Consider the following 15,150-nt stretch of genomic DNA (forward strand, 5'->3'; position numbering starts at 1 on the left):
TTCCACCAGGTTTCCGTTATGTCCACTATGTCAATGTTTTCTCTTGTCACCAGACATTCCAGTTCTCCCATCTTTGCTCAGAGACTTCGGGCATTTGCATAAAAGCATTTGTACACGGAATGCCCCAGGGTGGGCTGCTTATTCGCTCCTTTGTCCCCGCATCCTCTCACTGTGCCAAACTGTCTATCACATCCCAACATGCTACCATTCCCAATTTCTTCTCCTACTCTGCCTTTGTCTTGTTGTTCTCTAACCTCCCCATCCTCGTCCCATAGGGATGAGGAGTCCCGAACCAGATGCCCCTCGGCTCCTGTTGGCCTTCTCCCAGGGATCAGTTTAAAAGCTGCTCTGCCACCTTTTTAATGTTATGCGCCAGCAGTCTGGTTCCATTCTGGTTCAAGTGAAGTGAACTTCCAGTTGAAGCAAGTCCTTACACAGCATGTCACGACAGGGTCATTCTTGTCTCCATTCCTTACCTGTGGAGAGAACATTGTGCTACTGTCTGTAATCTGGAAATTGCAACAGTCTTGAAAGGCTACAATGAGAGGATAAACCCTGATGTTAATGCCTTTTCAGCCACACTAGACGCTCTGCCAGAACCACCATCCAGAGCGCAATACCATAGTCTTCCGAGACTGAAGGTTGCCAACATTCTGACTATAGCTCCAGTTTTGGTCTATTTCAATCCCACTGCTCCTCCAAAGAATTGTAGGTATCATTCCATCTTCTCCTTTAATTCTCATAAGATCGCCCTGCAGGGTAGGTTAGGATGGTAAACAGCACATTCCCCACATCGGATTGGACATCAGGAAAAAATTCCTGATGAAAAGATAAGGGTTTGGCAGCAGAGCTGATTGCCAAGGGAGGTGGTGGATTCTCCCTCACTGGAAATCTTCAAGCAGAGGCTCGACAAGCACCTGCTGGAGATGTGCCCACGAGTGTTCCACAGGTATGCCGTGGAAGTGCAAATTTATTTAATGTTGGCAACCTTCAGTCTCGAAAGACTATGGTATCATGCTCTGAAAGGTGGTTCTGGCACAGCGTCTATTGTGGCTGAAAAGGCCGATCTGGGAGTGACAATCCCTTCCACACCGGGAGCAAGTGCAGTCTGTCCCTGGTCTGTCTCCCTGGCTATGGGCCTTCCTTCTTTGCCTCTTTGCCTCAGACTGTTGGCCAAGTGTCTCTTCAAACTGGGAAAGGCCATGCTACACAGCCTGCCTCCAAGCAGGCTGCTCAGAGGCCAGGGTTTCCCACTTGTTGAGGTCCATTCCTAAGGCCTTCAGATCCCTCTTGCAGATGTCCTTGTATCGCAGCTGTGGTCTACCTGTAGGGCGCTTTCCTTACACGAGTTCTCAAATAAGTACCCTTAATAGGTACTTTAATAATAAAAATAATACCATTAATAGTACCTTAATAGGGCCATTAAGGGATGTGAACCTGCCACCAGCAGCATGGTGTGCCTTGTCAATTGTCAAAAGACTGATGGTGTGCCTTGGCAACTTTAGTGCCTTGTCAGTGTGCCGTGAGACGAGAAAGGTTGAAAATTGCTGCTTGGAGATGATTTTCCTGCCACAGGCAGGGGGTTGGACTAGATGACCTTTGAGGTCCCTTCCAGCCAGTGTGACCAGATGCCATGACTGGTATAGGTCAGCCGGTGTTGCTGGGGTTGCTTTTCCTTGGCTGGCATTCCCAGCCACACACATCCCATTTCACAGATGGGAAACCTCCCAGGCTGCAGGGAAGCGGAGCTGTGCCTTTAAGACGCGGCGGTGCGTGCCTGGCTCGTCCTGTCTCTTTAAAAGGCTGTATCCTCCCGGCGCCTGGCTCTTGAAGAGGGCTATGGCCATTGTTTCGCTGCTGCTCTCCCTCCCCTTCCGATTCATTTAACCCCCAGCGCACGGTTCCCCCCCAGGACTGCAAGATGGCTGAGATGGGCAAGGGGGTCTCTGCAGGGAAGATCGCCAGCAACGTGCAGAAGAAGCTCACCAGGGCCCAGGAGAAGGTAGAGACCAGGGGGGAGGAAATGGGGCATTGCATTGGGTGGAACCCCTGCCAGGCGATGGGGGTTGCGAGGTCTCTGCGCTGTGCAGCGGGGGTGCGGGCACGTCTGGGGCCCCCGAGTGGTGCAGCCCAGGGGCATCTGCTGTCCAGGTCTCCCTCCACCCTCCTGGGGGGCTCCTCCACAGGCCCTGACAGCTCAGCCACATCGTCTCCTTTGGGTGCCATGTAGGGAGGACGGAGGGAGAGAAACAGCTGCGGGCAGGGGAAGAGGGACAGCGGCCCCAATCCTGGGCATGTTGGGTGGGGAGTCAGGCTGCAAGCCTAGCCGCACTTCCCGGGAGCAAGCCCCATGGATGTAACGGGGCTTACTTCTGAGTAGACATGCATAGGCTTGGGCTGTCAGTGCGCACGCACGCACGATTGCAGGCGCGCAACTGGGCTTGACCCACACGACGCCGGGATGGTTCTGTTCCGATCCTGGTTCGATCCCAGTGTAAAAGGGCAGAATGGGAGTGGGGACGGTTCAGGGGGGCGGGGGGGCTGCTGTGCTTTCTGGTGTGCGGATCCAAAGAGAAGCTGGAACTCCTCAGCCCATTTCTCCCCATCCCTATTTTTAGCCTGCGGGGGGGGGGGGGGTTGGAGGGAAGGCTGCGAAGAGATGCGCCCCCCCTTGCATTGAGACCCCCTTGCAGGGATCCCGGAGAGGGAAACCGGAGCGTCCTGGGCGTGCGGAGGGCGGCTATTTATAGCAGGAAAGGTCAGCCTGAGCGAGCCCCCCTCTTCAGACCGGTTTTGGTCTGAAGCTCCAGCCGGGAGGCAGGCCTGGGGATGGGATTAGGCGAGATCAGCCCTAGAGGGAGGGAGGCTGAGTATGCTTGGCTATGGCCCCCTGGCCTGCTGGGTGCCTGCAGCTGCCTGGGCTTGGAAGCCTGGATTGATGGGGGGGGGGGGGCTTGATTGATTGATGCCTGGGGCCGGATGCCTGCAAGAAGAGAGGCGCGCGCAGGGCTAGCTGTGGACACAGACCAGGAGCAGAAGGAGGGGTGGGTGGGTTGGTGGAGAGTGACACCAATCCGCTTGGCCTCCGCCAACGCAGCTCCAGCTGAGATGTGGGCCAGATTTCCCCTCCCCCCGCCTTCCCCCCCCCGTCCATGCCCTGCAACGCGTGAGGCTCCCCCAGCCCCAAGGCCAGAGGTGGCAAGCCCGTTACCCGGGGAGCTCCACCTGCGACTGGGAACACCGCTAGGACCGATCTGCGAGCAAAACATGGAGCTTGGCGCCCCGATTCCTCAAACCCCCGGGAGGCTCTGCCTAGCTCTCGGCTCCGCAGCCAACCACGGGGCGCTCCATTGCAGCGCATGCGGGAGAAGCCCGGCAGACATTCGCCCTGTGGCAGTCCCTGGATCTGGCTGGTGTGCTGCCCCTCGCCTCCCCCCCCCCCATCGCTGCCACTTCTTCTTCCCCGGCCTGCAGGACGTGCAGAGGTCAGCAAGCTCCACAAGGGTGGTGGAAAGCGGCTTTCTGGAGCGCCTCTGCTGCTGGGGATTAGGCTTGTCTGTCTGCAGTTGCAGCCAGGCCCTGGTGGTGCCGCTGTCACCAGCTGCCCTTGGTCGTGGCTCTTTGGCCTTGCCACATGACAACTGGCTGCATACCATTTAGAGGGCACAGGGAGGCTGCTGGCAAAGCCCCTTTTAATCTCTCCCGACCCAGAGCGCCTGCTTGGCCTTGAGACCCAAATTGACCAGTTTTTCCCATCTCAGATCTGATGTTACGCAGCCCAAGGATCACAGGCAGGCCAGCCTCTCTGCTCACTGCCTCACACATTCCCACATGGGGAAAAAATGAGTTCCCACATAGGGAAAAAATGTTTAAAATGCCCCACGCAAGGTCAACCAGCCACCACCTGCCATATTCACCATTGAAACCTGGTCCCACCTCATTAGGATTAGGTAATGCAGTTGACGACCTGGTTCTCTTGGGCAAGCTTGAGACCCTTTTTGAAACCAACTTCTGCATCTTCCTCTGTTGCAGTCCAACCTGTTGGATGCAGCATTACATCTGTAAGGCCCAAATGCTTCCACCCTTACTGAAACAGTTCTTTGCGTTATTGCATTAACATATTTGAATGGGGACAGGGAGGGGGGATGAAACATTGTGGCCCAGTGCGTTTACCACAGCCATGCTGTCCTGTCTTGCTTCCCTCCTCATGGAGACAAATGTCATCCTTATTAGAATGTAATGTCAATTCTGAGAACTAGTCTCCAAGTCCAGTCCTGTGCAAGTATGCTTGTTGTTGTTGGTAACCTTCAGTCTTGAAAGACTATGGTATCGCGCTCTGCTTAAGACTTAAAAAAACAACACTATAATTATGCTTCCATTCCCCTCTTCTTCTAAGGCTGATGTACATGGGTCTTTCACCCACTCTTCATTTTATCTTCTCAACAACAAGGTGAGGTAGGTTAGACGGAGAGATCATGTGTCAAGGTCACCAAGTGAACTTCATAGCTGAGCTGAACAGGCATTTGAATTTCTTCCCAGGCCTAGTCCAATGCCTGAATAACTATTCTTTTAGTGCATGGTGGTGTACATTCCTTCTTTTGTCCTCACTACAACCATATGAGGTTGGTGAGGCTGAGAGATAGTGATTGGCCTAAGGTCACCCAGGAAGCTTGATAGCTGAGCAAGGATCTGAACCTAGATCTTCCAGCTCTAAGTTCAACTCCAGAACCACTATACCATCCTGGCTGCAAATATGTGGGGTCTGATCTGTTGTGAGTGAGGTTTCTTAATTTTTTTTTATTTGGGGATCTCTTCTAAACCTAGCCTGCCTTTTGATGTGTCTTCCCACCCCCACCCCCAAGCATCTGTTGTCTGTTTGATATGTGACCATGCAGGGATTCCCATGCACAAAAGCAGCCTTCAAGTACAGACCCATGTAGAGCACATGACAGTAATTTTGATGTAACCAATGCATGGGTAACCATAACCAAGTCTGATAAAACAGGAAAGTATGCAGTTGGTGCACTGCCTTAAGCTGTAGCTGCCACCTGAGCATCCAGGAGCAATGTGTGTCCAGTAGAACTACTAAACTGTGAACCTGTTGTTTAAGGAGTATGCAACCTCTTCCAGAACAGTTGATAACCTGGATTACACATTTCCTGACTATTAGCATCTTTGTTTTTGATGGATTTAGTTTCAGTTTATTAGCCCTCATCCATCCATTACCTGTCCTCAGGCAATGATTCAGAACTTCCCCAGTCTCCCCAGTATCAGAGTGCGATTGGCAAACTGGTGGCACACAACCCCAAACCCTCAACAACCTCTCCCAGTGGTATTATGTATGTTTAACCAGTATGGGGGTGAAACTGAACACTGTGAGACTGAAAGCCAGAGGGCATGGCATCAAGCAGGAGCATGACTACCTTACCGAGTCTGTACTCCAGGAAAGCCCACCATTACACAGTGCTCCTGAACTCCAACATGGTTATGTGCTCCAGGAGAATACCCATGATCAGTGGTGAGGAAGGCAGCAGAACCAATAGGGTTGCATTCTCAGTATCTTGTTCCTAGCGTAGGACATTCACGACTGTCTCTGCTCAAACTCTGACTGAAAGCTAGATTGAAAAGGATTTAGATAATCAGTGTCATCCAGGTATCGCTATGGCTGAACTGCCTCTGCATGCTCAAAGACTGGTCAGTAATTGTTTGATGCCCTGGGATTCGTGTTTCTTCAGGAAAGGGTGAACCTCTGCCCCTAGTTCCATGATGGAACTACACCTTCTTCTGATGTATTAATCAACCTCCCGGTACATGTAGCCAGTTTCCCAGGCAGCTTTTATTGGCCAAGAATGACAAGAGTCAAATTTACATGTAGTTGACTGCATACTCCCAAGAATTCCATCTTATTCTTCAGCTTGTACAACATGAAAAGAACCCATAATAAAAGAATCTGCTTTGAAACTGCCATTAATGCAGAATGCAGTGTTTTGCATGGTCACTGGGGCTCTGTGGTTCAACTCCTATCAGACCACTGCTCCAGCAGCTGTAGTGGCTGCTGATTTGTTTCCGGGCCTAGTTCAAGGTGCTTTAATTTTTAAAACCCTTTATGGCTCGGGACCAGGGTATCTCTATGACTGTTTATTTCTGCATAGTCTGGCCTGTTCCCTAAGGTTGTTGGATAGGGCCCAATGCTGCTGAATTCGGCTGCCAACAGAAATCAGAGCAGTGTTGGACCTCCCCAGCCCTGTACTGCAGGGCAAAGGTCCGCCCCCCCGTGCAATTCCGCCCCCCCCCTTACTTGAAGCACATGGTACCTCGCACAACTCCAGGACGCGTTGGAGAAGCCTCCTGTAGCTTCCCCAGTGCTTTAAACTCTGCTTCCGGAAAAGCGGAAGCACAGTTTCCGACCCCATCAGGAGCCTCAGAGAGGCTTCCGTGGGGTCCTAAAGGCGTGGGAGGCTCCAAGCCCGGGCATTTGCCCCATCAACTGAATGGGAGGTCCGTCACTGAGTCCGAGGGATGATGGCAAGCAGTATCACAGTTGTGAACTCTCTCCTTTATGATTTAAGAACAGTCCCACTTTTAGTGATATTCCAATTGGGATTTTTTATTTGGATTGGCATTTTGAGCGTTGAAAGGTACTGGGAGATAGAATCTTACCCCCTCTCCAACTCTTATTTGTTGCTCATGTTATTGATTACTTTCTGTGCTGTTAGGCTGCTATTATTTGTATTAATGAAGTTATTTTATGCTGCTTCTTATGAGAAAGGGAATATTTTCTGCAATGAGTTTCTGGCTGGGCTATATGTTTGTGTTATGGCATTTTTAGATAAATGTTATTTATTTATTGCTGCTTTATTGCTGTATTTGTAGTATTCGTGCAACCACCTTGAGTTGTTTATGAAAAGGCAGGTAGATAAACTTGTCATAAAATAAATAATTGGATAAGCTGATTCACACAGTGTCTTTGGACATTGGAAACAACATGGAGTCTGAAGTCATGATGAATGTGAGCACTTTTGTCTGCAAAATAACTTGCAGACTGGTAAAAGTGGACCACCAAGATCCTCTGAAGCTCTATGCGGACCTTCAGGATCGAAAAATTCATGGTGGCCATGAATGCCTGAGGGCCCAATCCTATCCAATTTTGAAGTGCTTGTGCAGTTGGGCAACTGGGGTGTGCGCTGCACCCTGTCATGGAGGGGCAGTCACTGGGGCCTTCTCAAGGTATGGGAACATACAAGGGGATGCATTGTGGCTACACCGGAGCTGGGACGTTGGATAGGATTTGGCCCTGAGTTGCCACCAGAGCTACCATGGTTGGAGGAAAGGCTAGAAAGGGGAATACAAGTCAAATTATCAATTCTCTTTTTCCTGTAATGGCCTTTTTTTACCCCATACATCCCAGGCAGTGTAAGGTACTGTCTCTTTTTTCCTCTATCCTAGACAAACATATTCTTCTATGGAAGCTAACATAGTCAAAGTTATTTTGAGCAATAACTGAAAAAAGAACAAAGGAACAATATGTAAGAACCAAAAGCAGCCCATGCCCCAGTCCCACCACAACCAAACCCAGCAGAACCAATACAAAAGTGAGGGAAATAGGAAGCTTTTCTCACACTAAGCAACCACCCTCCCTAGGAGACACACCTTAACCTATCCTGCAGGGGGAAGTAGGCAAGTCTGCTCCAGGTCCTGGGGAGATAAAAATGATTTTATGATTGAAGAGAGAGCATGTGAGAACTCTCGGGAAGACACATTCTCTTCCATAAGTTGCCTCACTTCTGGGCTGGAGGGCTGGGCACTCCCACTGGCCACAAGGGAGCCTGGCCCAGCGCATGATAATCCAGGCATTAGGAAAAGGCCTGGATTTACCTCTCCCAGTCTACATTGGTTAGGGTAGAGTTTCTTTCTTAATGAGGCAGGTCTATTTACAGCAGAACCCTTTGCCTCCAGCAAGCCATTCTATGTACTGCAAAGTGTCGCCTTACTCTTGGGAAGAAAGGCATGACTGCACTGCTCCTTAGCAGTTTGGAGCAAACCCTTCTTGAGTTTGCTCTGGAGGAATTTTACCTGCTTGAGGCTAGGGAGTGGCATCCTCTCTCTGTTATTTGCCCCCTTTTTGCCCTCCCGCACCCCATCCGGCCTCCCCTCTTTCCTTACCTGTTGTCAGAGTACTTTTTGTAACCGCAATAAGGCAGTTGCTGCTGCTGGAATGCTAGTCAATTCCAGTGCTAAGAGCTCAGAGGATTGGGCTATGAGATACTTATGTCACTATCAATCGTAGGACAGAAACAAACCTGGAGACCATTTAACCCAGTCCTTTGTACTAAGGCTCCATCCTCTATCTATACTCCAACAAAGTGGTTCTCAAACTTTTTAGCACTGGGACCCACTTTTTAGAATGACAGTCTGTTGGAACCCACTGGAAGTGATGTCGTTAACCTTGATGTGATGTCATGGCTGGAAGTGACATCGTCAATTTAGGCTTCAAACCTAAGCCATGATCAGCCAAAGGTCCCCTTATAAAGCACGCTCATACTGTTATTTTGCATAGCTTGGAATTGAAACATTCTGGCTCAGAAGTTAAAACAAAGCCCAGACTTGGATCCTTCTCCATCCACACAACCCTCACCCCTTTAAAGAGTTCCATCTTCCCACCCATTCAGGGCAAAGCACCAGTCCTTTCTCCCACCGGAAGCTCACCCTGCCCAGCAGCTCTGCACCTTATATTTTCAGCTCTGTATTTTCAACAGTGGTTGAGCTAGGTGCTATGCGACCCACCTGAAACTGGCTTGCAACCCGCAGTTTAAGAAATGCTGCTGTAACTAGATTGTGCTGTATATTGGAAGAATACAACCTGTCATAGTTTTCCAGAAGACTAATCTTTCAGAATCAGTATGACTATTACAGCAAAATTATATTTTTTATTAATGATTCCACTTTCTTCTGCGAAGTATCCTAGTGGGGGAGAAAAAGAGGGGGAGGGCTATGGATCAGTGGCTCATCTGGCAGCCTTAATTCAAAGAGGAAGCACTGTTGTGATCTGTTTTGTAACTTGCTGCCTTCTTATTGATTCAGCATCTGTTTCCGTGGAATCTGTGGCTTAGATGGTCAAGTGACAAGCTGAAGTGTTCCAAGGGCTGACAGCAGTAGCGAGCAAACCTCCCAGTCAGGAAAATCACAAAATGTGGTAGACTGTTTTAGGCTTGATAGTCCTGAATTTGAACAGTTCATGCTGATGCACAGCCTTGTTTTCCAGTATTCTGTATGCATGCGGAACTGTCCTGATTTTACAGTAGTGATGGTGCAAGGATGCAAGGGAGGGCACTAGGATGCAGGTCTCTTGTTACCTGGTGTGCTCCCTGGGGCATTTGGTGGGCCACTGTGAGATACAGGAAGCTGGACCAGATGGGCCTATGGCCTGATCCAGTGGGGCTGTTCTTATGTTCTTATGTAAGGATACAGTCTTCATGCGAGAGCTTGCAGGACATGATAAATACCTACTACATACTATTATGTATGGCCAGGATGGAGGCCAGATCAGAACGAAACATCTGAATTGTTGTAGTTCTTGAAAGATAGAGCCTTCTTTCAATTGTAAAAATCCCTACGGGGATTTAAATTAGCCTGCCTATGTAAACCGCCTTGAATAAAGTCTGAGGAGAAATCTGAGGACCTAGAAAGGCGGTATATAAATACCTGTATTATTATTATTATTATTATTATTATTATTATTATTATTATTATTATTATTATTATTAATGCTGAGCTTATGTGGAAGCTGTAAAATAGTATTGGAAGCAATTCCAGGCCTTGGCCATCATAAACCATGGCTCAGTTAGTGACCCTTGGGTGCAGCTCTGGGCATCTGAGTAAAGATTGTGAGTAAGGATCATTGACAGGTGGTAGCATGCTTCCTTAGTGATCTATGTAACACATGTTGGATATCTCTGCTATATTTATCCTGTGGACAGGTGTCAACTTCAGCAATTCACAGATAGTAGGTTGGGAGACTTGTGGGAACCCAAGGCTGCCTGCAGTGGATTTGTGTGTGCGGGGGTGGGGGAAGCAATGTGATACAAGGAATGATGGGAGATGAAACCATGACATGTGGCATAGCAAGGATATAGTCCTGCTATTGGTTTCAGTGCATGATGCCTTCTCTCTTCCTTCAAATCCCTTCTTACAACCTACCTTTTCCATGAAGCTTTTGTCACACTGCTTTAGTCCCATTCCTCTACAGTAATTAAGCTTAAAATGCATGTAATTGAACCAATGACATATTTTCCCCTTCCATTTCCCTCCCTTCTTCAGTTGTCTCCCTTGTGTCGACAGCTAACTTGTAATCTCCTTGCGGCAGGGACCTGTCCCATTATGCTTTGTAAAGTGCTATGTACAGGGATGATGGCATGCTTGTTGTTAATAATAATAATAATAATAATAAAATATCTGGTTCCAGTGGTCCACTTGATAAAACTAGGTCTTGAAATTGTACTGGTTTGGTGCAGAGCTGTGGTTCTTTTGAAGCTACTGTCTCAGATCCCATTAATGGCAGATCCATTTTTCTGAAAGACAGCTCCTCCGCCAGATCTTTCTCTGCAATATGCAGTTGAAGGGAGTGTTGAGTGTGTGGAAAACATGCTCTGATCATGTGGGCTGATGGGGTGATCCTGCATGTACAGAATATGTGGCCTAGGATGTTTCCAGAATCTGTGCAATGTGTAGGAAGCACTTTAGCAAACATGCTGATGAAAATATTCCCTGGAACAATCTGTGTAGCAGGAGACAAGCTATGTAGAATAGTGGAGTAGGTCAGGGAGGCCTTGCTTTTGACTTTGACACAGAGCTGGCTTTCCTATGTCCACCAGTCATGGGGCGTGATGTCTAGAAACTATACGTTGCTAGTGTCCAGCTAGTTCTGGAGACCAGAGACTTATTGGAGACTCAATAATCTTTCACTCTATGACAGGGGTCTCCAAACCCTGACCTGGGGGCCAGATGCAGCCTGCAGCGAGCCTCTAGCTGACCTGCAGTCAGCCTCTTGTCCCCTGAAAGCCTCTGACCCACCCAACTGAAAGTGACCAGAGCCGTGCTCTGGTTGTATCTGGAGGGTGTTCTGTGGGCCGTAGAGGCTGAGTGAATGAGCCCACTCTTTCATTTATTAATTCATCTACGTTCCATCTCTAATTTATTTATTTAAATTTTATATTTAAATTTTTTCCAGCGCTCAGCACTGCGCCAGATATTTCATGCAGCCCTCTGGCCAAAAAGTTTGGAGACCCCTGCTCTATGAGATCATTTACTACTTCCCAATGAAGTTCTATATTCATCTTGATTATTTGAGGGAATTATTTCATTATGTTAGAATGAGATGGTGAATTTAATATGTGTTTGTTCAGGCTGATCATATTTGTTCAGGGTAGCTGTTTGTGTCCTTAAATAAACCTTTGGTAATCCCCATGCTTTCTTTGTTTTAAAGCTGTAATACCTTTTGTGTGCTGTTGTGAACTGAAATATCTCTGACCCTTGCACTTGTAGGGCCAAACGCCTTGACATTTTTGTTTTGTTTGTTAGATCAGTGTCCTTCTACAGCTGCCATGTCATTGCAGCTGATGTCTTATTGCTCCCCAGTGCCTTACTTAGTCCAAATGTCTAGTAGCAGCAAAAACGTATTCCCTGATGATGGGGGGAATGTTACTGAGATAGCGTGGTGTGTGTGTGTGTGTGTGTGTGTGTGAATCCTTTTGGCTAATTAGGGTGGTGTCACATCTTATGCAGCAGATGCAATGGCTGCAGCCCACAGACATTGCATTGGTATGTTCCCACATCATACACAACCAGTGTGCAACATAACTACATCTTTAAACAATCCATCAGGGTTCCTGGTGCATCTATACAGGTATTGAAAGATACAGGAAATTCCCCCATATCCACAACTGTTACTTTGACATCTCCCCCAAAGGTGGGCATAGTCTTCTAAATCACCATCAAAAGTATAGATGAATATAATGTTGCGAACAGGTGCATGTGCTCTGACTACATGTAACTCAGCTCTTTTTAAAATTGGGGATTCCCCCACCTGTGTGGAAGAATCAATCTCTTGTATTTAAATATCTCTTTTGAAACAAGAATAAGCTATGCTGGTTGTCAGTCAAATGATTCAGTGGAAGCAATGCACAGGGCAATCCTATGCACACTTACCTGTGAGTATGGTCCACTGAACAAAATTGGCCTTACTTCTGAGCAAATATGCTTAGGATTGCACTGGAAGGCAAGTAAAAGAAATCGGTTGTTATATGGAAATTGCAAAAAATCATGGGAATGATTTGGCCAAAGTACTTTTAAAGGCCTATTTCAGTTCAGTAGGAAAGAGCAGGGCCTAGGAGAGGGAGGTAAAGGGGGTAATTTGTACCTGGGCCCAGGGTCAGAAAGGGGGCCCAGGAGTCAAAGGACGGGGCCCAGAAAGTTCCTGGGATCTTACATTTTCCTATCTCACCCAGACTCACTGCCTGCGCATGATGCTGGGGCTAAACTGTGGGCATGCAGTGGTAACTGCTGCTGCAAGCCATGCACACTGGGCTCAGGAATGCATCCGTGACCCTCCTTTACATCATATCACATCTGGGAGGAAACTGGCATGCTACAGTTGCTCTTTGCCTTGTTGATCCAATAACCATGAAGGACGGTATTGGAGCTCAGGGACACAGTTGCAGGGCTGCAGCTGCTGCAGAAGTTTGTTTTGGTGCACACAGGACACTGTCCATTCTCGTGTGACTCGAACTACAATGATGCTAATTTTCTGTAATGATTTGCTATACTTCAAAGATTTTAGAGAGACTAAGGAGTGTGTTTGGTTTTCCATTTTATTTTATCTAGCTGCCAATCCCGCATGGCTGGGAAGACCTGGGCTCCGCATCAAGAAGCCTGGTAGACCTGGGCTTCAAAGACTATTGTAGCTGTCAGCACCCTCCCCCCCGCCTTATTTTGTCTCCTATTCTACCTGCTCCCATTGCCTTCCTCCCCCTTTGGGAAGGGGCCCAAAAGAAACTTTGTACCTCCTGATAAAATTCCTCTCAGAGGCCCTGGGAAAGAGGAACATGTGCTTAAATCTTTCTAATGATACAAGCAGAATGTAACGATTAAGTTTTTGCTGGGACATATTCCCTGTTTTGTCCCTGAGTTTTCTTCCAGAGGTAAAAGAGAATGGAGAAAATAATAGGTTAGGCATTATTATGCGTCTGAATGTGCTTGTTCATGCTTGAGTGTGTTGGTAGTAATCAGTGTGTGGGCTTGAGTAATCAGTACTTTGGAAGAATCTGAATTCCTTCTGCTTCTGTGAAGTCGGTGGTTATACTAAGTTGGGACCAAATGCATAAGCTCCAGGTAATGACATCAAGCTGAAAAGGTCAATGCTGATTCCCTTGGAGTTTGCACCGTCTTGTTGTTTGACTCCACTCTACCTGTGTAACTGTAACAGTGACTTTTATTTTGCACTTCTTGTAGATGGAAAATGGCATTGCTTGACTTGGGCAATGAATGAGGAATTGCTTATATTGACCTTGCCCCTGCTTTGCTGACCCCTTATTTCTCACCTGTGTCATACTCTTTGTCAGACTTTCCTCTGCTGTGGAGGGCATCTTTAGAAACAACATTGTACCAGGGGATTTAGTGGCTTCTACCCTACATCCATAAAAAGCTTTGCTCTCTTGCAAGAAAACATTGGACAGGACTGAGGGTGGGTGAGTGGAATCCAGATCTGCTTCTCTGATGCAGGAAGATTAGAAGAAAAAGGAGGTCATCTACACTGGCAGGTGGAATTTTTGTAGAGGACCACAATGAATTCAGGTCTGCATCATTAATGAGATGCAAAGTGCCAAGAGTCGGGCATCGATTACCCATGAACATCTATATTCAGTTGTCAGTTGAGGCTTGGTGGTCAATCTGCAGGTTACCAATGGCACAAGTAGTGGTAGCTTTGCAAGTGGTGTTGCTAGGGAGTGTGGGCCACAACAGGTGACACTCGTGGGGGTGGGGGTGGGCTGAAATAACTATTGGCAAAAAATTTTTAAATCTTATTTTCAAATAATACCATCATGTTATATTTCATTCGATGCTTAATTTCATGCAGAATGCAAAGAAACAAACTGCGTTGAAATATCTCTATTCTATCAAAAATTATAGCCAAAAAACCAGCAGGGTTGGGGCAGTGGTGCATCACCATGCCCACCACCTGGGGCGTAGCCATACCCACTGCATGGAAGGAGATTCATCATGGGGATGATGTGCTAGGCTCCTGCACCAGTTGAAGCAAATCCTAGCGATACCACTGTTTGTTGCTTGTTCTCAATACTGTCTTCTTGTTTCTGGAACAATTACATCTTATGTGGCCATTTCATTGCAAATATTCCTTCCTGCTGGTTTTAGATGCTGTCTCACAAAGGGTGATATCTTTGGTTCAGCAAGTAGGAGGTGAGGCTAAAAAATTTTGAAAGTCTGGTCTAGGAACGGCTTTTTCCACTTGATGCTAGTTGTCCTTCTGCTTTAATAGGAGGTGGCAAGTTTTAAGAAGAATCTTTCCATACTCACACTGCACTCTGGTGATCTGAAAGGGAACATTCACGTGTGCCTTGCCTCAGTCCTGAAGGTACGCACACCTGAACGCCTGTCATTTTTAAATGATACAATATATTTTTTATCAAGGGTAGACAAAACCTCTTCTGGCTCCTACTTCTGTGGATTTTGCCAAGGATTGTGGAAAGGTAGACCTGCAGCTCTGATAGGCCTGGTTCTTGCCTCATGGGCAAGCATAGTGAATCTCCTCTCTGGAGCAAAATGAGGTGGTTCTGGGCACTATCAATTCAGTGACTGGAGATCACGGTGAGTTCCGTGCCTCATGTTGAAAGGGGAACCTGGGGAACCTGTCAGTGTATCAGCCCAAAGTCTGAGCAAACTGTGCACGTGTCTCATTCCTGATGTTGAGTTTGAACAGCATAGATTAACCCCCCCTGGGGTTTACAGACAGGGCTGGCCCATTCATATGGTGGTTGCATCAGGTAGCAGGTTGGTGGATTGGGGTGTTCATCTCCTCTGCCCACTTGCCTCCACTGCTGCTCCTCCTCCTCCCACTCCCTGGATTGAGAAGGAAGA

The 15,150-nt window shown here is 47.7% G+C and overlaps 1 protein-coding gene across 3 annotated transcripts in view; it reads left to right on the top strand.

The window, feature by feature from the left end:
• The first annotated feature begins 1,836 nt into the window (after window positions 1-1,836).
• BIN1 (bridging integrator 1) overlaps window positions 1,837-15,150 on the top strand; it is a 139,074-nt gene continuing 125,760 nt past the window's right edge. For all 3 annotated transcript variants that reach the window (XM_066632130.1, XM_066632112.1, XM_066632121.1), the window contains exon 1: window positions 1,837-2,002. In XM_066632130.1, the coding sequence (XP_066488227.1) occupies window positions 1,922-2,002 (81 nt within the window). In that variant the 5' untranslated portion in view covers window positions 1,837-1,921. The remainder of the gene's footprint in view (window positions 2,003-15,150) is intronic.

The sequence above is a fragment of the Tiliqua scincoides genome, chromosome 1 (assembly GCF_035046505.1).
Source record: "Tiliqua scincoides isolate rTilSci1 chromosome 1, rTilSci1.hap2, whole genome shotgun sequence".
Taxonomy (NCBI): Eukaryota; Metazoa; Chordata; class Lepidosauria; order Squamata; family Scincidae; genus Tiliqua; species Tiliqua scincoides.